This window comes from Anolis carolinensis, chromosome 3 (genome assembly GCF_035594765.1).
Source record: "Anolis carolinensis isolate JA03-04 chromosome 3, rAnoCar3.1.pri, whole genome shotgun sequence".
Taxonomy (NCBI): Eukaryota; Metazoa; Chordata; class Lepidosauria; order Squamata; family Dactyloidae; genus Anolis; species Anolis carolinensis.
This window is the reverse complement of record NC_085843.1, coordinates 280,447,582-280,474,487: the sequence shown is the minus strand read 5'-3', so window position 1 is coordinate 280,474,487 and position 26,906 is coordinate 280,447,582. Positions and strand designations below refer to the sequence as shown.

The following is a 26,906-nucleotide window of genomic DNA, read 5'->3' as shown; positions in this document are numbered from 1 at the left end:
AACGTTGGATAAGCGAATACGTTGGATAATAAAGAGAGATTAAGGAAAAGCCTATTAAACTTCAAATTAGGTTATGATTTTACAAATTAAGCACCAAAACATCATGTTATACAACAAATTTGACAGAAAAAGTAGTTCAATACACAGTAATGCTATGTAGTAATTACTGTATTTACGAATTTAGCACCAAAATATCACGATGTATTGAAAACATTGACTACAAAAATGCGTTGGATAATCTAGAATGTTGGATAAGCGAGTGTTGGATAAGTGAGACTCTACTGTATTGCCATGATGTTAAGCCGCCCTGAGTCCCCTCTGGGGTGAGAAGGGCGAAGTAAAGGTATAGTAAATAAATAAATAATATCAGATATTTGCATTATGATTCCTAGTGGTAGCAAAATTACAGTTATGAAGTAGCAATGAAAATAATTGTATGGTTGGGGGTCACCACAACATGAGGAGCTGTATTAAGGGGTCGTGGCATTAGGAAGGTTGAGAACCACTGGTCTAAGAGGATAGGAGAAAGAGAGCTTTCTGGAGCAGTGGCCAAATACCTGGATTTGCAGAACAGAAAAAGAGTTATGTTTGAGAAAAAATGATTTGAAAGAAGGAAGCAATGAGTCCTGTCTACAGTGACCACTAGAAACACACTTTCACAGCATCCAACAATTGCAATTTCACAGCAGCCAATGCTGCAGTGTAGATGGAGGATGAGGTCCTCATGCAGCCAGAACCATTACAAAATGCCACTCCATTAGATGGGCCTATGTGGAAGGAAAGTGTTTTAATTTTTTCTGATGGATGGGAAATGTCTTCAGTACCTCCTCCTCCTCCTCTATTGTTTATGCTCTGCCATGGGGAAAAATACCACTTTATTGCTCTTTAGTCAGACTTCACCTGGAATAGTGTGACCAGTTCTGGGGATCATAATTCAAGGAGGATATTGACATCCAAAAACAAGTGGAGAAGGGCGACCAAAATGGGAGCCTGGGAGCTAAACTCTGTGAGGTGCAACCAAGGGATCTGGGAATGTTTAGCTTAGAGAAAAGAGGGCTGAGAGAAGGGGATGTGAGAGCCATGTTTAAATATTTGAAAGGATGTCACATTGAGGAGGGGCAAGCTTGTTTTCCACTCCCCCAGAGGACACAGAGCAATGGATTCATACTATAGAAATAGAAATTCCATCCAAACCTTAGGAAGAACTTCCTGATGGTAGACAAATTCTGCAGCACATTGAAAGAATAACACTTTGTGAACGAACGCTACTAGGAATGTCAGAAACCATTGCTGTGTGCCTTCAAGTCATTTCCAACTTATTGAAGACCATGTTTGAATCCCTATTCAGCTGGGATAATGGGTAACCATTAGCAAGTCATACTCTCTCAGCCTCAGGGGAAGGCAAAGGCAGACCTTTGAACCACTGAACAAACATTGCCAAGAAAATCCCATGATAGCTTCACCTTGGCATCACCACAAGTTATAATTTATTTGAAGGGACACAGCAATTTCTGATATCTCTGGTGGTCATAGTTTATAAAGGCTCATTTTTTCAATGTGCTGCAGGATTTGTCTGGAAAGATATCTCAGCAAACTCTTCTAATGTTCTGAGTTGTTTATATTTATCCTATAATGGTTCCCCATTTGGAGAGTCCCAATTAATCCTCTGTCATCCCACTTATTCAGAGGCTTGTAAAATGACCTGGTTTCTCTCACCTTCCCTTTCTACTCTTGGCTTACTTCAATTGCTCCAAATGGAGTTCAAAGCAGGAAAAATGGTTTAAATTCAATTAAATGTGTTCAGGAGAGAGGAGGAGAAGGAAATAAATCTTGCTTTTCTCAGTAAGCTCAGGCAGAAGAAACCTTTGCATTCTGTCCCAGCCATTCTTCCACATTCATGTTGCTTGGCCCCAGAAACCCAAGTTTCATCTATAAAATGCTGGGGGTATGGAGTGACACACTGAATCAGTTTTATAGGGAACATGCATGTCTATACATGCATATTTTGCTGGTACATTGTGCAAATAATGAGTAGGAACTCTCTTTCATATGTATGGAAAATATGGAAGCTTGAGAAATGTCTGCAGCAACATAATTAGGGTTGCTTAAGAGTTCATGAATAAGGGATTATGCACAAAACACATCCCCATACTAGTGAAACCTTACGTTAAGCCTTTCTCAAACATATCATAAAACCAAATATATAAAAGGCTGCTTATACACAAGCATATGTGACAGTAAGAACGTCACAAAGAAGACAAAAGCTATCTGAGCCAGAAAGATACCGGGGCAAGAGAAGAAACGGCAGAAGAACAATGGAGATCTGGAGTTTTTTGACTTTTCTACTTGTAGGCATTTTGATACTGAAGTATCTGAAACAGCTCTGGTCAAGCAGAAACTACCCTCCTGGACCTTTTCAGCTTCCCTTCATTGGGGGTCTGTGGCGAATAGGGAGGACATTTAATCAAGATACATTCACGAAGGTAGGATGGATGGGAAGATTAATGGCATTAGAAGTAATAGTCGTAGTTGTTGTATTTTATATGTTGCGGATAAAACTAGCGTTTTCGTAAACCCTTCTATCCCAAATCTGATAGTGGCATCATTGGGTTTGGTGTTACCCATTGTGGCAATTCCCAGACCCATAGACCTCCTCTCATAATTGTAGACAAATTATAACATTTGACATAATCAGATGCGATAAAAAAAGCCCAGCAACGACAACAGCAATACATGCTTATAGCACCTGCAGACAAAACTAACTTTGGAGAATTTACCTTGGAGAGGTTCATGGAAATACCTTGGATTAATTCTGTCTTTTTGGATTTCTTGGTTTTGGGATTTACACAGGCATTTTTGGATTACGGTGTTCCCTCGCTACTTATTTATTTTATTTATTTATTTCCAATATTTATATCCCGCCCTTCTCACCCGAAGAGACTCAGGACAGCTTACAATATTGGCACAATTAGATGCCTATACAAAATCAATCAACAATACATAAAATCAGTTAAAAACTATTAAATACAGTATAAAATTACAGCAGTGGTAGGAAAGGCTTCACTGGCTCCCCAGGATGGGCAAGTTAATGCCAGAGCCCAAGGCTCTGCAATCTTGGGAGATGTGGGCAAATAGCCTTCCTGGGGCATGCAAGGGGGAGAAAGGCCACCTAACTATTAAAATAATGTACAGTATATATATTAAAATAAATATAGTGTTCCTATTTTGCGGATTTTCACTTTTCGAGGGTGGTCCTGGAACCATAAGTTGACATCAGCCTGACTGTCCATAACAACAACAAAGCTTATGCTTCAAAGAAACCCATACTCATATTGACTGGAATCTTATTAATATATTCCACATGTCCTGCCATATTCAGTGGTATTCACGTCGATGTTGTGGAATTGGAGTAACCCATCTGGTATCACAACTCAAGCTTTGTGCATTTTGCATATTGTGCGCTTTTGGTGTAACTGCATAAATGTGTATATGAATAAGCATTTACACTGTAGGTAAATTATGGAACACCACTAATGAGGAAATGTTGAGAAAGAACATATTAGCTCTGTGGGTGTAACTTTTACACTCAGATTCTGCAACATTTTTGCATAATCTACACTACATGGTTACGTCTGGTTGCCCTACATCACTGATGGCCAACCTATGACACGCGTGTCAGCATTGACATGCCTAGCCATTTTTGCTGACACGCTGCTGCATGCAGATTGATTGGATGACTATGTCTTTTGTGGCCAAATTTGGTGTGATTTGGTCCAGTGGTTTTGTTGTTTACTCCATGGGAATTATGCACATTACACACACACACACACACACACACACACACACACACATATATATATATATATAATTCTTTTATTATTGTAGTATATTACCATATTATTACTATTATATTATTATTATATTATTCATTGCTCATGACTACATTGAAACTAAAATAGAGAGAAATCAGCATGGAAACTGCAAGAGATACCATAGATTGTTGTACATGGAAATAATCGTAGTAAATAGTTTTTTATTTATTGAATACAGTTATATATTACAATTATACATTTTTGTTATTTAAACTATACATATTGCGAAATTATGGTTTTTTTTCTCAAAGTGACACACCACCCAAGTCATGCTAGGTTTTTTGGTGAATTTTGACACACCAAGCGCAAAAGGTTGCCCATCATTGGCCTACATCATTCTTCTACTGGATACCAGTGCTGTGCTACCAAATGTTGTTGTTTCTAGAAACTCAGTAAATTAAACAAAGCACTGATGAAATAGTTATATGCCATCCAAGAGTGTGCAAATGTGTGTTTGTGGAATTCTATATACACAAGTGTGAACTGAATAGAGACATTATTTGTTCTGGTGGTGGTTTACCATCAAGTTCACGTCAACCTATGGTGACCCTATCAATGAGAGACCACCAAGACCTCTGGTTTTTAACTGCCCTGCTCAGGTCTTGCAGATTCAGGGCCATAGTGTCCTTGCTTGAATCAATCCAGTGGTGTGGTCTCCTATGGTCTCCGCTGTAGAATTAATGCCTTTTGTCACCACTTTTATTGTCATGGCTCAATGCTATGGAATCATTGGAGTCGTACCTTGTTGAAGTATCAGCAATATTTGGCAAAAAGGCTGAAGGTCTTGTCAAACTCCCACTCCCATGATTCCATAGCATTGAGCCATGACAGTTAAAGTGGTGTCAAACAACATTAATTCTATGGTGTGATGCACTCCTACATTTCCCATTCTTTCCACTTTACCAAGCATTATGCAAGCATTATCCTGAGTACAACCACATGCATAAATGAACTTAGCTGGGCATAAAACACCAACTGGGTGCAGCTTCCATGTTCCTTTCATATATTCCAGCCTACTGAAAAGTTTGACATGTCTTAGGGAACAAAAAGCATATGGAAGTAACCATGCTGTAAGTGTTATTTCCTGTTTAATTGTGCGGTTCTTACTTTGAAATTAGCTATCATACTCCAAAAACTTTGTTTTTGTGACTGTCACAAACTATGTTAGTTGAGTATTTGCAGCGCAGCAGTAGTTGGATGGAGTCAGTGGAACGCAGAACGAAGAGACACCCAGAGACGTTGGTAAAACTATATACAAAGTTTTACTGTAAGCAGTAATCAAGACAAACAGACTTGCAGACGGACACAGGATTTGACTCTCAGCAGACTCAGAACAGAACTGAACTGAACTGATGCAATCAGTAATGCATACACACACTTGTGTCTGGACACTCCCCAGTTCCAGCCACACATCAAGGTCAACACAGCTTCTTAGTAATTAACTCTTTCCAGACGATAGTACACTCTGGATGATGCAATCAGTATGCAATACTGGCAAGACACAAATTTCATTTAAACACTACCAATACACAAATCCCACATTAACAGAGACTTGATGAGATGTTCAGTGAAAAACTATAGTAAAACATGCTGCAGAACGTCCTGTATAAACAAAATTTTTGCACTTTAAAAAACTTTTTCCGTGTTTTTATGCTAGACTCAATTAGGAAATTATAACCCAGGAACACAAATCATATTACACAGTGTAATCCTAACATGTGAAACTACAAAACCTTTGTCGGAATAACCAAGCTGTTTCTAATTAGGCAGTGCACTATCTGTTTCTGCTATGCAGGCATGGTTATTCCCATGTCAATTTTTTCAGATGTCAGCAACTATTGGTAGTCATGATTACACTTGCATCTATTTTGCAACTATTTATATTCATCTAATGTAAATTGAAAATGTGCATTTGAAAACATTGATCATAATTGCATGTGCTTGTGTGGCATCATAATGCAAGTGGAGAAAGTGAGGACTATATATTGCATATAACCTTTGATGTTTAAGGCTATTTTTTCAAAGTTGATAGCACTGGTCGTTATTTTTTTACCCTGTTTGGATGAATGTACCTTCTTGTACCTCTTGCTGTTCTTTGGTTTGTTTCATTAGTATCAAGGGAAAAAAGGAGCTACCATGGAAGCTGAAGAAGTTTGCATATGCAAACAAATCTTATCAAAGTCTTGTTCTTCCATTCTAATATGTTTATGATCTTATACTAAGGACTTTATTGCAGGAACCCCCCTCTTCTACTACATTTATATGATCACTGATGATAGCATTGAGCACCCTCAATTTTGCACCTCTCTCCATTTGTGCAATTCTTCCTGTTGAAAGTTCTTCAATTGTCCTTCCACCATCATAATCCAACCTTCTTGCACTCATGTAATAAGGTCCTTACTCAATGTTCTGTTCACATTTTGTCTGCAGTATAAGGGAGATAAAATGAAGCCCTCCCATGCAGTTTGAAGCTACTTTAACTATTATGGCTCAATGCTGTGGAATGATGTAAGGTCTGGTTTGATGAGGCACCAACACTCTTTGGCAAAGAATTCTATGAACATTGTAAAACTACATCTCACAAATTCCTTAGCATTTAATTTTTTTTTCGTGTCAGGAGCAACCGGAGTTGCTTCTGGAGTGAGAGAATTGGCCGTCTGCAAGGATGTTGCCCAGGGGATGCCTAGATGTTTTGATGTTTTACCATCCTTGTGGGAGGCTTCTCTCATGTCCCCGCATGGAGCTGGAGCTGATAGAGGGAGCTCATCCACGGTCTCCCCGGGTGGGATTCGAACCTGGCAGCCTTCAGGTCAGCAACCCAACCTTCAAATCACAAGGCTTTTATCCCCTAGGCCACCGGAGGCTCCAGCATTAAATCATGGCCATAGTATCAAACTGCACTCATTCTACAGTGCAGATAAATCCTGGAAGAGATAAAAGGGAAGAAAGAGAGATACAAAACCGAGGGAGACTCCTGTTTCACTTAAAGAGGATGCGTGGTGGTAAACCGGACTGAAGCATCCAAGTCCCAGTCATAAGAACAGAGCTCCGTCTGTTCTTGTGCGTAGCCTAGGGAAGTATTTGCTTTGACAAATTAGGGATTATCTCTCCTTTCTAAAACTTGAGATGAATATGACATAGAATGTTTTGCAACTTCTCCAAGTAATACCTAAATATCTATTTGGAGAGCTCTTTTAATCCTAGAGGTTTATTTAGGTACCCTCTGGGTCTAAAGCCAATGAAAGGATCCAGGTTTGTAGCTTCTCTATGCCATGCCATAATTTCATAAATGAAAACCAGTTTTCATGCAGAAGATTCCATATTCTTGATTATTTATAAGTGGTTGTCAGGTTGGTTATTAGATTTGTGCACAGATCCATTTTAGCCATTTTACTTTGGCCAAACCAGCTTCTTCGGTTCTATCCGGTGCCTGTAACGGCAAGGGCCCAGCTGTCATGTTTTCTCGTCCATAATGGGACCACATGGCAGCCAATCATGGCTCCTCCTACCCTATTCGGCATCACAGTTGTGTCCTGGCTTCAGTGTATTTAGTTACCTCTCCTGTAGAGTAGAAAGTAGAACCAGCTTTAAGGAGGCATTAAACCTGAAGCAGAAAGGTGCGAGAGGGGAAAAGGCAGGCAGGGCCTGCAGTGCAAATCAAGAGAAAAGAGAGAGCTTTTTTAAGGAAGGCCAAAGGATAGCTCCAGGTAATCGCTCTTCCTTCTGAGAAGTGGGAAGCCTCCTTAAAATGCCTTAATGGAAAGCTGCATGCAGGGAGAGAGCGCACTCACTGCCGCCTGTCTCCTCTAGAGTAGAAACAGCTTCAACGAAGCATTAAACCCAGGTCTCATCTACAGACCAAAGGGAAAGGATCACAGAAAGAGTGGTATCTTAATTCTGATGCTTTTTAATCCAGGTTTTAATGAAGAATATAAGGACAAATGATGTAATTGCCTAAAATAACGGGAAAGGGAGCCTGGGGAACCCCACTGCCGCCAATGGCCAGATCTAGCCGCATTTTTCAGCTGCAGTAAGAAAACTCCATCCGTCTGCACACCTGTTTTAGGGAGGCACGTGGAAATTGATATGGGGGTCTACGAGTATCCGGCCAGCAGAAGCGGATCAAAGTTCTGCCAAAATGCACAAGCTTATTGGTTATCACTATGTTTTGGAAAGATTAAAGGGTTTCTGTGTGACAACCAGGTATAATAATGTTGGGAATCATCCTGGACTACTCAAGTCTAAATGTAGTTAAATAGATGATAGAGTTAGATTGAGGGAATCCTTTCCCTGTTTCCAAAGCATGCCTAGACAGGCTTCACTGTGTTTCACTCTATCCTGTTTACGTCACATCCCTTACTTTGAAGTTAGTAGAAATGTGAATCTTAGGGACACTAACTTCTTATTGGTCAGAATGTCTTTTATGGCCCCAATAAACTGGACCATGAGGTTGGAACCATTTTGGCTCTCTCTTCTCCCTTTGTTTTTCTAGCTAACAAGCAGCATCCTGCCATCTCTCCTGGCAAGATGTAACTGTTTAGATGTTTGTTATTTTTCCTTTCTTATTTTTCCTTAGAAACCAGTCTAGAGTAGACTAGCCAGCTCCCAAGCCTTTCTATCTACAATGGAGTTCTTTTTACCTGAATAAATACTTTTTGAACTTTTATTGAGACTCTGCAGTCCACTGCAATCCTAAATAGACAAAGGCTTCTCTTGGTTGCCCCGTGTAAGTAACTGTTGCATTTGACAGCTTTGCTTTTGCTACTCTGCTGATTTTGGTGGAATCTCCCCCAGAGAGGGTTAAATTGAGTCTAACCGCTCAGAGATTACCACAACAAATAAGACATGGCAACTGGCTCTGAAGGAAAAATTAACTAATGAACTTCATATAGCCAAAAGGAACAAAGAAAAAAAAACCCACAGCCAGTTTTATTATGAGTTACAACTGCTTTGTGGAGAGAAGGGAAGAAAGAGAGAGAATGTTGGTTTTTCAAAGGCATTCAAGTGTTTTAGTTGCCATATCTTATTATATCTTATCAGATAAAGTAAAAGTTTAGCCTTCTTTTATATTGATATCTTGGCTGTGTAACCTAACACAAAAGTCAGTTTTCATACCACTGTTGTATAGATCAGGGAGGATGTTACAATATAAAACCAATAAAAATAGTTTTTCCTTTTTGGTCTTCTCCAGTTTTCCACACTTCCACACTACATTTTCAAGTTGGGAGCAATTGGCTCATTTGGGAATGTAACATCATTTATTTCTGCTTCGATCCCAATGACAGCTTGCAAAGCAATACGGAAACATTTTCACAATCTGGGTGGGCTCATATCCTGTAGTTGTCCTGTCCGGTTACCAAGCGGTGAAAGAAGGACTAATCAATCATGCAGAAGAGTTTGGTGAGCGACCCGTGACTCCTACAACTAAAGCCATGTGTAAAAAAAGGGGTAAGTTCTTGGGTTTCAGATCTAGGGATTTTATCATGCAGGGGTGGCAGACCAACACAGTAGCTGGTGTCAGTCCCTGTCGCACGATGTCCCCACAATGAATATAGAAAGAATATAGGCAAGATCAGTAGAAGAAAAACCCACGTTATTCCTGAGTTAATTCCAAGATCTGTGAAATTAAGCAATACAAAATGTGCACAGATGGAGAACAGGCATACAACAATATGTCCACTAAGAAGACTTCATTAAAATATACCCTATATGCTCTTGTATTTAACTAGAAGTTATATATATATATATATATATATATATATATATATATATATATATATAAATCCATAACCCTGTGTTGACTTATCCACAGGTCAATATGAAACTGTATTTCAATTTGTAAAATCATAACCTAATTTGATATTTAATAGGCTTTTCCTTAATCCCTCCTTATTATCCAATATATTTGCTTATCCAAAGTTCTGCTGGCCTGTTTAGCTTGGATAAGTGAGATGCTACTGTATTTTGTATGATGTATATGTATTGAATACTTTATTGTGTGTAAACTGCTCTGAGTCCCCAAGGGAGAGAGAGTGGTATATAAATAAAGGTTGTTGTTGTTGTTGTTGTTGTTGTTGTTGTTGTTGTTATGGACAAATACATATAAACTGCACAAGCAGCCTTCTGAAAATGAATTTTGGGAAGTGTTTATTGCTTAGTGTGTTTTCTTGGTCCCTGTGGTCCTCAGGTATTATGACAACAAACGGTCACACTTGGAGGCAGCAAAGATGGTTTGGGCAAGCTACCTTGCGGAAGTTGGGCCTGGGGAAGAAATACGCAGAGCACGTGATAGAAGAGGAGGCCCTTGGCATTGTGGAGGTGTTTGCGCGCACAAAAGGTATGTCATTCTTGGAGAAGATGTTTCCCTGGATAAACTGTAGTTGATCCTAACTAATCCCTCCAGCTGTTATGAAATCCCATTCTCTTTGTTTATTTTCAGAATAATACATTCCCATAATCCAAAGATTAGAGCTAAAGCTGTGTCATGTTACATCAAGTTCCCCAGAGACAGGAAATTATAGCTAAGTTTGACACCTTAAGATGGTGCTGGAAAAAGTACAAGTCAAAACTCTGGCGGTTCTTTGCTAGTTTTAGCCATTTTGGGAGGTCTGGCACTGCTGGGGTTTTGGATACATTTCTGCTCTGGACTTTGCCATGGATTTGCCAGCCATTCTAACTTTCCTTTCCCTTTAGCCTTTTATTTTTATTGTTGGCCATGAAAGCCTTTGACAACACAACATAAACTTGCTGGCATTTCAATAGTCAGTGTGGGTCTGCTTTTGGCTGATGAGATAGTCAAGTTAATTAGGATTGTTGTTGTTGTTGTTGTGTGCCTTTGAGTCATTTCAGACTTAGAGCAACCCTAAGTCTAAAGTTTAGGTTGGGGGCTGAGTAAATGACCTTGGAGGGCCACACCTGCCCCACGGGCCAAAGTTTGAGTACCCCTGGTTTAAACCGTATAATCTGAGGGTTTATATGGATGACCTATTGCTAATTGTTCCAAATACACTGAACTCAACGAAGGTGCATTTGTGTTGTTGGAGCATGTGCTGGATTTGAAGTGAATCTTGATAAAAACAATGCAGAAAATGACAAATATTTCTGTGTGATATTTTCCCAGTATGCACAGCTTGTTAGTTGTAGCTGATTTTAGAAATCTGCAAAATGGACATGGAACATCCGCCAGAAGTTTATTTTTACTTTTTTAAAATTGACTCTCAGAGAACCGCTGTGTCACACCTCAGGCTAGTTTCACCTTGCTATATACACCAGGCTGCACACAGGTTGAAGTCTTTTGTAGTTTATTAGGAAATAGAAAATAAATAGTTATTTAAAAGCAAAAGTAAGGTTCCAAAAGATTGTTACAAAACAAGTCTTTAAAGAATAATCCAAGAAATCATAAGGAATAAACAAGGTCCCATTAGAGCATGACAAAGTCCCATGAACATGAACACACAAAGGCTGCAAGATAATCCAGGAAAATGAGAGCTTGCTTCTTGCCTTGAGCAAAAAGTTGCTTTGACAAAGGTTTGTCTCCCAACACACTGTTTTAATACCCTCTGCAAAGCATGAAAGCATTTCTTTGGCCTCTGACCTCCTTCTTGTTTGCTGTTCTCACACTCCTTCGAACCTTGAATTCCAAACTGTCAGCTCAATCTAGAGATTCCGTTTCATCAAGGCCAGCCAGCTCGTTAGCGTCAAAAATCAGACTGAGAACTGTCCTCCTTTTCTGAGTCAATTTGCACCTGGCTAGTTTCAGTATCATCAACACCATTCCCTGCTGTGGGAAAAACTCTCTGTTCCTCATCTTCTACAGCAGGGACACTCTGAATCTGAATCCCATAATCCCCATCAGAGTCACTCTGAGGTTCCAGCTGAGTCACAACACGTTGCACCTCATAAGCACTGGTGTGGATATACAAATGTACACACAAGCAGATTTCTTGTCATTATCTTTCCTCACCCTCCTGCTGCCTTTAGGTTTGCCCTCTTGAACCCCACTTCCCTTTGGGATCACTTGACTGCTATGCCGCTGCCCACTATGTAAATTCAAGGTCTGTTTAATTTCATAAATATGAGAATAAAGGAATGCTTGCAGAGCGTTCTCGTGGGAATTGCTTTCCAGTTGTGCTTCCATTTAGCCACTGTGCGTCCATGGCTCAATTTCTTTACAGCCCTCAGCAGCTGTTTCAGGATTTTAAAATGTGGACATACATTGAAGCAGTCTACACTAGCATATCGCAATTAAGTCACTTGGGGTTTCTTTAGTGCAAGGATATAAAATTATACGAATATGAGCATTTTCGGTCAAAATCAGATTTTAAGCATACCTTTTTAACATGTGTTTTTCAGTTAATAATGCAATAAAGCACATTTTTGGCAAACATAATATAGCCACTTTCCCTTTTATCCTGATTCCTTCCACATTTTAGGGCTTATGTAGAAGGGCCCCTAGAGATTCCAAGAGAGAGGCTTTTAGCCAGATCCATGAAAAATCAAAGTACTAGGACTTGAATTGTGAAAGTGTTTGCAATATTCAATTATAGTGGATCCCATATAGCCCATAAAGAGGAATGTATGTGTGAGAAAGAAAAAGAGAGAGGTCATAACTCAGGAATAATGCATCCCTTTAGTCAATTTGAATAACTTTATTTGTAGGCCATCCAATTGACCCGGTAGTACCGATGACAAGTGCAATCTTCAAAGTGATCTGCGGTGTCATTTGGGGGAACCAATTTTATCCTAGCGAGGAAGAAAACCAGAAAATAATAGAACACCTTGCAACTTTTGTCAAATTTGGAGATAGCATATTTTATGTTGTGAGTACTCTTTTTTTTATTATTGAAACAATTATTTCCTACAAAAAAGAAATATTGGGCGATTCTAGACAAGACTTTAATGCACACCACATTGGTTTTTAAAAACCCGATTGGGCCCGCATTACAGTCCACACATGCCTCAGAAAGCTCATGCTCCAGGAGCCCAAAAATACCAAGACAGCTATGTGGATTAGGATTGGAAGTCAGGTGATGGGTTATCAGATAACTGGGTTATCTGAGTCCACACTGCCATATATTCCAGTTCAAAGCAGAAAATGTGGGATTCTTCGGATCAGTACTAGGGTTTTTTAAATTTTTATTTTGCAATACAATATTTACCTATAAGTACATCATAAGCTATCTTGGAGATGGGACCCAACCTGATGCTTTTATATGCACCTGAAGGCAGTTTTTACACAAAGTTTGTGCACATTGAACCATCAGAAAGCAAAGCTACCAATGTGGGCAATTTGGGATTTTTGAATATTTAGAATGTCAGAATTCCAGACAAGGTATACTCAATTTGTATTACATTTTTCTTTTCTTTTTTTCCTCAAGAGTCATTTATTTACTGGTGCTTGTTCATTTTAGGATGTATTTATCCTCTGTCTGGGGCGTGTGTGGACTGTAATGCAGGCCCAATTGGGTTTTTATTCTTATGTCTTTCTCACCCCGAGTTTTAACTTAATGTTCATGTGGTCTGCCCTTGTTTTCATTGTTTCCTTGATTTGTATGGTAATGGATATTATTATTTATTGTATTGTTCACTGTGTTGTGATGTGTTGTTCTTTTATATGCTGTTTATATTGTATTGTTCTGGGCATGGCCCCATGTAAGCCGCCCCGAGTCCCTGTTGGGGAGATGGTGGCGGGGTATAAATAAAGTTTTATTATTATTATTATTATTATTATTATTATTATTATTATTATTATTATTTAAAACCCAATTGGGTGTGCATCTCACTTTCAGCTAGGCAATCCTATGCAAACTTTACGTCAGTTTTTTGTGAGCAAGTTTTAGTACAGTTAAATATACTTACTGCATTTCTGAGTCTACATTGTCAGTCATTCACACGGCAGTTGTAGGCCAAAATACCTGAGGACCCACAGGTTGAGAACCACTGGTTTAAGGGAATAAGGGAAAACCTGAGAACTAAAAGGATTAGAAATATGAGCACAACCGCAGGGGGGGTGGAAACTTGGTTTATGGATTTGGACAACATTTTCACTCTAACATCTGGCAGTATATAGCTTATTTATTTATTTACAGTATTTATATTCCACCCTTCTCACCCCGAAAGGGACTCAGGGCAGATCACATTGCACATATAAGGCAAATATTCAATGCCATAACATAGAACAGAGACAGAGACAGGCACGGCCTGGCATCGAACTCATGACCTCTTGGTCAGAGTGATTTGTTGCAGCTGGCTGCTAACCAGCCTGCACCACAGCCCGGCCCGGCTTAGGCTCAAGCCTGGTCTACCTTGGTCCTGCACAGATAGATAACCAACTTGCAAGCCAAGCCAGCCCAGGCCTACTTTGACAAGTCTACACTATGTGTAAAAAAGCTGTATATCCATAGCCTCAAAGAATCATCCAAACCATTTCATCAAGTACTAATCCAAAGGATCTGGGTGATATTATGGCTTATGAAAGTGACAGAATTTTAATTTTTGTTTTCCCTGCAGCTCTATGAAATGTTTCCAAGGCTCATGGAACATTTCTCAACACCTTTATCAAGTGCCATTGCAAAAATCGACAAGGCAATTTCACTTTTAAAGCAAGAGATTGCAAAACACAAGGAACATGAGATGCAACATGACCCCCAAGATTTCAGTGACTTCTATCTGTATCAGATAGAGAAAGTAAGTACAGGAAGCTCCCACATATCTGACTGTTGGGAAGTGGAATGGGTTAAAAAGTTTATTTTAGCTTGCAAATGCATTTGGATTGTTGAACGACATAAATAATGCATTATTTATCAGTTTTGAATGTATGATACAGCTAAAAAAGCTTTATCCGCTTTTTATGCAAAACATTTTATGCAGAAGTTGCTTGTGTAAGGAACAATTTCCTTATACAATATTCACTTCTCCAAGCTAAATATAACCCGCTCCTAAACCACTCTCCTTGGGGTCAGTTCCAGACCTTTGATTAGTTTGGCCTGTCTTCTTTGGACATGTTCTAGATTGCCAATATCTTTCTTGAATTGTGCTGTCAGAACTGGACACAGCATTCCGGATGAGATCTAACCTAAGCAGAAGAGAGTGGGACTATTAACTCCCTTGATCTAGACATTGGACTTCTATTGAGGCAACTTAAAATCACATTGAGTTTTTTTAGCTGGCACATCACACTACCAACTTATGTTCAGCATGTGGTCTACTGACTCTTAAATCCCTTTCACATGACCTGTTTTCAAGTCAGGTGTTACCCATCCTATTTTTTGCATTCCATTTTTATTGCCTAAATGTAATGCAGTGTATCCCCCCCCCCCTTGAAATTCATTTTGGTAGTTTTGGCCCAGACCCCTAATGTTGCAGGCTAGCTGGGTTCAGAAAAGGCAGAGGAACAAGAGACCAAATTGCCAATATCCGCTGGATAATGGAGGAAGCCAGGGGGTTTCAGAAAAACATCTATTTCTGACTATGCCAAAGCCTTCGACTGCATGGAACATAATAAACTATGGCATGTTCTTGGTGGTATGGGAATACCAAGTCTCCTTGTCTGTCTCCTGAGAAATCGGTATAAAGACCAATCAGCCACAGTAAGAACAGGTCATGGAACAACAGACTGGTTCAAGATTGGGAAAGGAGTGCGGCAGGGCTGCATACTTTCACCCTCCCTATTCAACTTGTACTCAGAACACATCATGCGACATGCGGGGCTTGACGATTCCAAGGCCAGAGTTAAAATTGCTGGAAGAAACATTAACAACCTTAGGTATGCAGATGATACCACTCTGATGGCCGAAAGCGAGGAGGAGCTGAGGAGCCTTATCACCAAAGTGAAAGAAGAAAGTGCAAAAGTCGGGCTGCAGTTAAATATCAAGAAAACCCAGATTATGGCAACCACAACTATTGACAACTGGCAAATAGAAGGAGAAAGCGTGGAGGCAGTGACAGACTTTATATTTCTAGGTGCGAAGATCACTGCAGATGCAGACTGCAGCCAGGAAATCAGAAGACGTTTACTTCTTGGGAGGAGAGCAGTGGCCAACCTTGACAAAATAGTGAAAAGCAGAGACATCACACTGGCCACGAAGGTCCGCATAGTCAAAGCAATGGTATTCCCCATAGTAACCTATGGATGCGAGAGCTGGACCATAAGGAAGGCTGAGCGAAGGAAGAGAGATGCTTTTGAACTCTGGAGAAACATCCTGAGAGTGCCTTGGACCTTGGCAAGAAGATCCAACCAGTCCATCCTCCAGGAAATAATGCCCAATGGCTGCTCACTGGAGGGAAGGATATTAGAGGCAAAGTTAAAATATTTTGGCCACATCATGAGAAGACAGGAAAGTTGGAAAAGATCATGATGCTGGGGAAAATGGAAGGAAAAAGGAAGAGAGGCCGACCAAGGGCAAGATGGATGGACGGTATCCTTGAAGTAACTGGCTAGACCTTGAAGGAACTGGAGGCGGTGACGGCCAACAGGGAGCTCTGGCATGGGCTGGTCCAGGAGGTCACAAAGAGTCGGAAATGACTGACCGAATAAAGAAGAAGAAGAAGAAGAAGAAGAAGAAGCCTACTTGATCCTTTTCTCACACAAACACCGCACAGATGAACAAGAATAATATGTTTATAAAGAAAAGGGTATCTAATATAAAAACAGTTTCAAAATGCATCCATGAGCTAGATTTCCAGAAGCTTAACAAACAGCAAGGACCCAGTCTGAACAGACCAAAAATCACTTGAGGCAAAGGCAAGAAACTGTAATCCCAGGGTTGTTGCACTTAAACCAGAATTATATCCAAAAGCTTGAAAGCATGAACATGACCATATGTGAACTTGACTATAATCCCAAAGGCTTGAGACTTGAAACAAGATTTATAATCTAAACAGGAGACCTGGAATTTAAATAGGAAAACAAAATACAGATCCAATAACTCAGAGCTCCCAAGACAGGCAACAATCTCCCTACCGAGCATTGACTCCAATTCCCTAAAAATACTCCCTCTTGCCCATGACATCATCCTTTCTCACACCTGGGTTCCCTTTGTTTATCTTTCAGTCTCTGGGAACACTGGATTTGTCTCTGTTTTGCACTATCCCATCGGATCTGTAAACGCTGGGTTATCTGTAACCCTCCTGTCTCCTCCACATCCCTTTCAGAGTCAACCCCTGGCTGATTCTCATGAAAATCATGGCCTGTTTCCCCAGGAACAGATCTACCCAAAACATTCTCATAATCTCGCAAAACACTTTTGCTTTCCCCCACAGAAACACCAGGCTCAAACAGAAAATCCCCGTCCTCATCTTCTGAGGCTTCACAGGCCTCAATACCTAACCTGTTAAGGTCATTTTGAATTTCGATCCTGTCCTCTGTGGTATTCTCAATCCTTCCCTATTGGTGTCTTCTGTAAATTTGAGTAGCAGTAGATTCCACCATTGAACACCTCTTACCATCAAGAAGTTCTTTCTTATTTTTAAATGGAACATTTTTTCTGCAATTTAAATCCATTCCTCCATTGGGTCCTAGTCTTCCTCTGGAGACACATGCCAGATTCATTAAATATTGCAAAATTGCATATAGAAGGCTTAGAATGACTCTTCATAAAGGAGAGGAGTTAGTTTTGAATTTGGCATGCAATGCATTTGAGGGAAGAAATAATCATTTCTTTACCCAACAACAGACCAAGAGTGATCCTGACTCTACTTTTAATGAAGACAATCTGGCTCAGTGTATTCTTGAGTTCCTTGCCGCAGGAACAGAAACTACTGCCAGTGCTCTGCAATGGGCACTGCTCCGCATGGCAACTCATCCAGATATCCAAGGTGAGGGAGCCTTGTGTAAATGGAGCATGGAGCCTTCTTGACTTGTTGATGCTTTGGTGATTTGTTATAATGCTTGCAAGATTTCTGGAAGAAATATTTTCAGCTATCTCCAAAGTTGCCAAATTGAGAAAACCAAAGGTAAAGAAATTATTGCTACATTCTCCATCTCTAATCACCAATCTTTTGCACTGAACAAATTACATGTTCTTCAAAGTAAGTGAGTTTCTGTTTATTGCTACACTGAAGACTATGGAATCATGGGAGTTGTAGGTTTATAAGGTCTTTGCACAACAAAGATTCAATCATCCTAGTATACATGGGGCAAATTAGCTAAATAGAATTGTTTAATGTGGAAAATATGTCTCTCAATGGCTTAATTTTGGAGGAAGAAATCAAATAACATTTCACTCTTCTCCTCAGATAGAGTCTATGAGGAGATGGAGGAAGTTTTGGGTACCTCTCAATCAATCTGCTATCAAGATCGGAAGAAACTGCCCTACACCAATGCTGTGATTCACGAGGTTTTACGTGCAAACTATGTCTTACCTCTTGGGATTGTTAGGCGAAATACTAAAGATGTGAACATATATGGTTACACCATTCCCAAGGTAAAGTTCTACAGTTGCTTCCCTGTATCCCAAGAACTATCAAAACTCATGTGTAGCTTTTATGGGACATATTATCGATACCAGAGCTTCCCACATAATACAAAATCTTGTATTATGACAAAAGGTACTTCTCGTACACCTCAAAGATATCTGAAGGTCAAGAAATCAGTGCAGGAAAAGACGGTGGATCATGCCCATGCCATCGCTGCTCCTAGCCAGCCATGGAGCTCCATCCAAACTCCTGACTATCACTGGGACCTCTGCTGATGTTAAAACGAAGCACCCATGCAACCAGTGAGAATGTGGGGTGATTCAGACACTCAGAGAAAATTCCTTGGTTGGTCAGCTAGGAATGATAATGGTGGCAGTGACATGAAGGAGAAGGTCCAGCAGAACAGATGTAGTCCTAGGCTGTCTGGGCAACAGCTCTGGATTTGACATGAACGTTCTGGATCTGGGGCTATTCTGGGGCAGATCTGAACCAGGCTAAATTGTCCAGTGTATATGAGTCACTAGCCTGCAAAACTTTGTTTTATACTGACTAGTAATAAGAATGTGAACCACTGAAGAACAAGAAATGAAATGGCGTGACAGCAGTACATGTGAAAAATTTCCAGTGGTCTTAGTAAACTACAACATGAATACAAGTCAACAGTGTTGCATCAGTTTAAAAAGCCAAGGCAATTCTAGGCTACATCAATAGGAGGATAGTGTTCAAACAAAGAAAGTGGTACTGCCATTTATTCTTTGGTCAGACCTAACCTGGAATACTGTGTCCAGGTCTGGGTGCTATGATACAAAGAAAAATATTGACAAGGTGGAAAGTATCCAGAGAAGGGTGACCACAATGGTCAAAGGTCTAGAAGCCAGGCCTATGAGGAGCAGCTTTGGAAGCTGGGTATGTTTGTTTATTTATTTATTTACAGTATTTATATTCCACCCTTCTCACCCCAAAGGGGACTCAGGGCAGATCATATTATACACATATAAGGCAAACATTCAATGCCATATAACATAGAACATAGACAGAGACAGATGCAGAGGCAATTTAAACCTTCTCCCGCTTCCAGCTTCCTGAGGGTATGCTTGATTTTGGGCACAGGGGGAGCAGCTGCTTCATCATCCACTGCAACGGCAACTTCCTCATTCCAACGGCAGCTGGGTGATTTTTATGGTGTGGTAAATTAGCCTCCCCACATATAAGTGGTACCCAAATTTCCTACTTGATAGATGCAACTATCTTTTGGGTTGCTTAGGTCCTCAACGAGCAGGGGCTATATTTTATTTTTAATTATCGGGTGCTCACCCGACACGGTCTGGCCTTGAACTCATGACCTCTTAGTCAGAGAGATTTATTGGAGCTGGCTGCTAACCAGCCTGCGCCACAGCCTGGCCCCTGTTTACCCTGGAGAAAAGAAGATTGAAAGGGAGCAATGATAGCCATCTTTAAATATTTGAAAGCATGCTATATTGAAAGAGGAGGCAGCTTGTTTTCTGCTGTTGTAGTAACTAGAACATGGAGCAAGGTATTCAAATTCCAAGTAAAGAGATTCCAACTAAACATTAGGAAGAACTTCCAGGTGGGAAGGACTTTCCACAATGGAATATGATGCAGGGGAGTCCAGTGGAGTCTCCTTCTCTGGAGATTTTGATTGTGTAATCCAAATGACATGAGGTTGGACAGGGTGGTCCTCTTCCAACTCTAAGATACTATGGCTCTACTCTAGTCAGGACTTAACAAAAAGACTTAGGCTGGTGTGTAATTCTTTTATTTCTGGATAAATTCAATAGCATTCACAGAAATAGAGAAACTGTTCTCGTTTTGCCATTTCACCAGTTGTCTTCTAATATCAGATCAAGGTTTGCTTTCTTCATTTTTATATATTGTACAAGTTACTACATATAAAGCAAGTGTATAAATGTGCTTCCTTCTAACATTTAGAAGGAGTGAAGGAGGGAGTGAAAAAGACAGAATTATTGTTGTGGACCTTCAAGTCGTTTCCGACTTCTGGTGGCCCTATGGCAAATCTATGACAGGATTTTCTTGGCCAGATTTGTTCAGAGGAGATTTGCCTTCCTCTAAGACAGAAGGAGTGAGTCTTATCCAAGATCATCCATGAGGTTTCTATGGCCAGGGATGCAGATCCTGGTCTCCAGAGTCATAGTCCTATGTCCAAACCACTACACATTGGCTCTACAGTACAAAGAAGATCTTATTGTGGGGAAGAAAATAATATTTTATTTACAGTATTTATATTCCGCCCTTCTTTCTCACCCCAAAGGGGACTCAGGGCGGATTACAATGAACACATATATGGCAAACATTCAATGCCAACAGACAAACAACATATATAGACAGACACAGAGGCATTTTAACATTTTTTCCAGCTTCACGATTCCGGCCACAGGGGGAGCTGTTGCTTCACTGTCCACTAGTGGCTGTACTTCCTCATTCCTTTCCTCGTGTTTTGCTGGCAGTTTTATGATGTTGTAAATTAGTTAAATTAGGAAAGAATAGCTGATTAGCTCATTCTCTGCTCTGAGGAGTAGCAAACTGCAACTGCTCATGTGATCTGTAGAGGTGATCTACTGTTGCCAAACTTCTGAAGAAGTTGTAAAGGTAATGGCACTCATATTATTTGTAGGAAGATTGTAGTCGAATCAAAAGCTAATTCCCTGCACCAACAGATCCATTACCAGTATCTTACGCAATAGTGAGTTGTGTTGAGCTGCATGCATCCTGAGATTCCTGTTTGTTTCTTTGTTTTTTCAGAGGACCTTTATCGTGCCAGACCTGGGCTCAGTATTTCTTGATCCCAAGCAGTGGGAGACGCCTGGAGAATTCAATCCCAATCACTTTTTAGATAAGGATGGACATTTCGTCGCTAGAGAAGAATTTCTGCCATTTGGAGCAGGTAAATGCAATTGAGGTTTGCACATGTGGCAATTGCCTCTGCAATGTGAATGGAGTGATGGAAAGGACTGGGTGGACTATGCTGAATCCATGTGAATGAAGTCCCTTTACATAAGCACTTTATATAAGGCACTTGAGCATCTAAGTTATTTTGTTATCAATAAAGATTTGTTGAACCAATCCTTCATAGATAGGGAGAGCCAACTGTACTGAGCACATTTTTGTTGGTTAAAAGATAGTTGTCGTTTGCTCAGTGTTTGCTATTACAGTAGAGTCTCACTTATCCAACATAAACGGGCCGGCAGAACGTTGGATAAGTGAATATGTTGGATAATAAGGAGAGATTAAGGAAAAGCCTATTAAAGATCAAATTAGGTTATGATTTTACAAATTAAGCACCAAAACATCATGTTATACAACAAATTTGACAGAAAAAATAGTTCAATATGCAGTAATGCTATGTAGAAATTACTGTATTTATGAATTTAGCACCAAAATATAACGATGTATTGAAAACATTGATTACAAAAATGTGCTGGATAATCCAGAACGTTGGATAAGTGAGTGTTGGATAAGTGAGACTCTACTGTATATAGCGCTGTAAATGCATCCAGTTTCAACCTGAGGATTCAACATGGCATTACAACATCCAAAAAAGGGGGGTTGTAGTATTTCGTTAGAAGTTATGAGACTTAACATGGTCTCAATGAAATGAATAGTTGGCTAACCACGTAACCATATTTGTGAGTCTGACGTTTGCAGATCTTATATTTGCTGATTTGATTAACATATTCTATGGAATTACCTTCAGTCTATGTGTATAAGATGTACATGAAATATCAGTGAATTTCATGTTTAGACTTGGGTCCAATCTTCAGGATATCTGATTATGTAAGGTAAAGATAAAGGTTTCCCCTGACGTTAAATCCAGTCGTGACTGACTCTGGGGGTTGGTGCTCATCTCCATTTCTAAGCCGAAGAGCCGGTGTTGTCCGTGGACACCTCCAAGGTCATGTGGTTGGCATGACTGTATGGAGCGCCGTTACCTTCCTGCCGGAGCGGTAGAATCATAGAATCATAGAATAGTAGAGTTGGAAGAGACCACATGGGCCATCCAGTCCAACCCCCTGCTAAGAAGCAGGAAATCGCATTCAAAGCACCCCCGACAGATGGCCATCCAGCCTCTGCTTAAAAGACTCCAAAGAAGGAGCCTCCACCACAGTCCGGGGCAGAGAGTTCCACTGCCGAACAGCCCTTCTCACAGTGAGGAAGTTCTTCCTGATGTTCAGGTGGAATCTCCTTTCCTGTAGTTTGAAGCCATTGTTCCCTTGCGTCCTAGTCTGCAGGGCAGCAGAAAACAAGCTTGCTCCCTCCTCCCTATGACTTCCCCTCACATATTTGTACATGGCTATCATGTCTCCTCTCAGCCTTCTCTTCCGCAGGCTAAACATGCCCAGCTCTTTAAGCCGCTCCTCATAGGGCTTGTTCTCCAGACCCTTAATCATTTTAGTCGCCCTCCTCTGGACGCTTTGCAGCTTGTCAACATCTCCCTTCAACTGCGGTGCCCAGAATTGGACACAGTATGATTCCAGGTGTGGTCTGACCAAGGCAGAATAGAGGGGGAGCATAACTTCCCTTGATCTAGACGCTATTCCCCTCTTGATGCAGGCCAGAATCCCATTGGCTTTTTTAGCTGCCGCATCACATTGTTGGCTCATGTTTAACTTGTTGCCCACAAGGACTCCAAGATCTTTTTCACACATACTGTTGTCGAGCCAGGTGTCCCCCATTCTGTATCTTTGCATTCCATTTTTTCTGCCAAAGTGAAGTATCTTGAATTTGTCCCTGTTGAACTTCATTTTGTTAGTTTCAGCCCATCTCTCTAGTCTGTCAAGTTTTGAATTCTGCTCCTGTCTTCTGGAGTGTTAGCTATCCCTCCCAGTTTGGTGTCATCTGCAAACTTGATGATCGTGCCTTCTAACCCTTCGTCTAAGTCGTTAATAAAGATGTTGAACAGAACCGGGCCCAGGACGGAGCCCTGCGGCACTCCACTCGTGACTTCTTTCCAAGATGAAGACGACGCATTGGTGAGCACCCTTTGGGTTCGTTCACTTAGCCAATTACAGATCCACCTAACCATAGTTTTGTCTAGCCCACATTTTACTAGTTTGTTTGCCAGAAGGTCGTGGGGGACTTTGTCGAAGGCTTCATTGAAATCTAGGTAGGCTACATCCACGGCATTCCCTGTATCGACCCAACTCGTAACTCTATCGAAAAAAGAGATCAGATTAGTCTGGCATGACTTGTTTTTGGTAAATCCGTGTTGACTATTAGCAATGACTGCATCTGTTTCTAAGTGTTGCAGACCACTTCCTTAATGATCTTTTCCAGAATCTTGCCTGGTATCGATGTGAGGCTGACCAGACGGTAATTGTTTGGGTCGTTCTTTTTTCCCTTCTTGAAGATAGGGACCACATTTGCCCTCCTCCAATCTTCTGGGACTTCTCCTGTTCTCCAAGAACTCTCGAAGATAATTGTCAGTGGCTCTGAAATAACCTCAGCTAGTTCCTTCAATACTCTTGGATGTAGCTGATCTGGCCCTGGGGACTTGAATTCGTTTAGAGCGGCCAGGTGTTCCTGGACAACTTGTCTCCCTATTTTTTTGTCCATTTCAAAGATGGCTTTCTTTTTGTGAGAAGACCGAGGTAAAGAAGACATTAAGCAGTTCTGCCTTTTCCCTGTCCCCTGTCGCCATCACCCCATCTTCTCCTTGCAGAGGCCCTATCGCCTCCTTGTTCTTCCTTTTTCTACCAACGTAAGCAAAAAAGCCTTTTTTGTTGTTTTTTATGTCCCTGGCAAGCCTGAGCTCATTTTGCGCTTTAGCCTTGCGAACATTTTCCCTACAGGAGTTGGCTATATGTTTGAATTCTTCTTTGGTGATTTCTCCCCTTTTCCACTTCTTGTGCATGTCTCTTTTGAGTCTTAGCCCGGTTAGAAGTTCTTTGGACATCCATTCTGGCTTCTTTGCACTTGTCATATTTTTTTTTTGTTGGCACTGTTTGCATTTGCGCCTTGGGTATTTCACTTTTAAAAAAACTCCCATCCATCCTTAACTCCCTTGTCTTTTAATATTGGCATCCATTGAATGCTGCTCAGTATTTCCTTCATTTTTTGGAAGTCAGCTCTCTTAAAGTCTAGAATGCGTGTTTGACTTGTCTTAGTTTCAGCCTTCCTTTGTATGGCAAACTGCAGGAGCACATGATCACTTGCCCCTAAGGATCCGACGACTTCTACTGTATTGATCAGGTCTTCCACATTTGTTAAGATTAGATCAAGAGTTGCTGATCCCCTTGTTGCCTCTTCTACCTTCTGGACCATAAAATTGTCTGCAAGGCAAGTGAGGAATTTGTTGGACTTTGTGCTCTTGGCCGAGTTTGTTTTCCAGCAGATATCAGGATAGTTGAAGTCGCCCATGACTACTATATCTCTCCTTTGTGCCTGTTTGGTCAGCTGTTGACAGACGGCTTCATCAAGTCCTTCATCCTGACTCGGAGGTCTGTAGTAGACACCCACGGCGAGATCTTTTTGAGTCCCGGTTCCCTTGATTCTTATCCAGATGCTTTCAAGCTGGTTTCCCGGATTACAGTCTTGCATTTCTTCTGCAACGTAACTGTTTTTGACATATAAAGCTACTCCCCCTCCTCTCCCCTTTGTTCTATTTCTGTGAAAGAGGTCATAGCCCTCAATGGCTACATTCCAGTGATGGGAGTCATCCCACCAGGTTTCAGTGATGCCTATGACGTCGTACGTGTGGTGCTGTGCTAAAAGTTGGAGTTCGTCTTGCTTATTTCCCATGCTCTGTGCATTAGTGTAAAGACATGTAAGCCCCTGTGACCTTCCCCCGAGTTGTTTATTTGGGATTATTGTGCCTATTGATCTACTCACATTTGCATGTTTTCGAACTGCTAGGTTGGCAGGAGCTGGGGCTAACAGTGGGCGCGCATTCCACTCCCGGGATTTGAACCTGGGACCTTTCAGTCCGCAAGTTCAGCACCTCAGCACTTTAACACACTGTGCCACCACCAGGGGCCCTTTTACACACACACACACACACACACACACACAATAATTTATAAATATATAATATATTGTATATACTTATAATATTGATAACAATATTATAATGTAATACAATATTATACTAATTATAATATAATATAATAATATTAATTATATATTATATATTAAATGTAATATTGCTAATAATATTACCATATAATGATATAGTACAATATAGTAATTTAATGCTTATATTGTGCTATGCTAATAATATATTGGATGTACTGTACATTTGATATGTAAGCCGCTCTAAGTCCCCTCCGGGGTGAGAAGAGCAAGATATAAATCTAGTAAGTAAATAAATAAATAAATTTATACATAATAAATATCAGGCAAGAAAAAAGAATAGAAGAAGAATGTCTTCAACCTAAGGGATGGGAAATCATTAAACTGGACGGGGTGTGAGGAGGGAAGAATATAAACAAATACAAATATTGTATAGCTGTTAGAAAGCATTGTATTGGTTCATGCATAGATACATGTATATAGATTTGTTTCATTGTTTTTATGAATATGCGAATTGAAAATTAAAAACATATTAATCCCGAAAAAGAGATCCAATAGCTAAATCAGCTGTCAGAAGGCACAACTGAAGGACCGTATCTTCCGACAGACCGGCCCAATCAACTTTAACTATGCACTTTACATTGTTCTGTGTAATTTAATATGTGTATTTTACAGAAATATGTTTTAATGTATGTATTTTGCTTAATGTTTTTATGATGATGTATTTTAATTATGTTGTACCCTGCCTCAAGCTACAAGGAGAGGCAGGTAAGAAACCTATTTTCATCATAACCATCATCATCATAATCATCATCATCATCATGGATACAGGATATTCCATCTGTATTTGCTTTGTCTGCATGCACTTGATAACTTTGCCTGACCTTTTTCACTGGATGCCTAAACTCTCAAATTCTCAATGTTGAAGTGACGTTTTAAGTTACTGTAATGCTGTTGACCCAAAAGTAGGCTCTTCAAAAGAGGTTTTTCTTCACTTGCTGTTTTCTCTCTTTGTCTTCCCTTATCTGCAGGCACTCGAGTGTGCCCAGGGGAGCAGTTGGCACGGATGGAGCTCTTCCTTTTCTTTACTCACCTGATGAGAGCATTCAGGTTCCAGTTTCCAGAAGAAACAGTCGAAATGACCAAGATGCCTGTATTGGGTTTCACATTCCACCCACAGCCTTATAGGATTTGTGCGATTCCCCGCTCTGATTCATGATAAAAAATAATAATAAAATGGCTTACTACAGTAGAGTCTCACTTATCCAAGCCTCGCTTATCCAAGCCTCTGGATAATCCAAGACATTTTTGTAGTCAATGTTTTCAATATATCGTGATATTTTGGTGCTAAATTCGTAAATACAGTAATTACAACATAACATTACTGCGTATTGAACTACTTTTTCTGTCAAATTTGTTGTATAACATGATGTTTTGGTGCTTAATTTGTAAAATCATAACCTAATTTGATGTTTAATAGGCTTTTCCTTAATCCCTCCTTATTATCCAAGATATTCGCTTATCCAAGCTTCTGCCGGCCCGTTTAGCTTGGATAAGTGAGACTCTACTGTA

General features: G+C 40.3%; 1 protein-coding gene across 1 annotated transcript; it reads left to right on the top strand.

The window, feature by feature from the left end:
- On the top strand, positions 1 to 26,906 carry LOC100567279 (cytochrome P450 2J2). The gene is made up of 9 exons (XM_008116277.3): positions 1 to 2,483; positions 9,158 to 9,320; positions 10,060 to 10,209; positions 12,531 to 12,691; positions 14,382 to 14,558; positions 17,546 to 17,687; positions 18,108 to 18,295; positions 21,069 to 21,210; positions 26,366 to 26,906. The coding sequence occupies exons 1-9, from the start codon at positions 2,316 to 2,318 to the stop codon at positions 26,551 to 26,553; spliced, it is 1,479 nt and encodes a 492-aa protein (XP_008114484.3). The 5' UTR covers positions 1 to 2,315; the 3' UTR covers positions 26,554 to 26,906.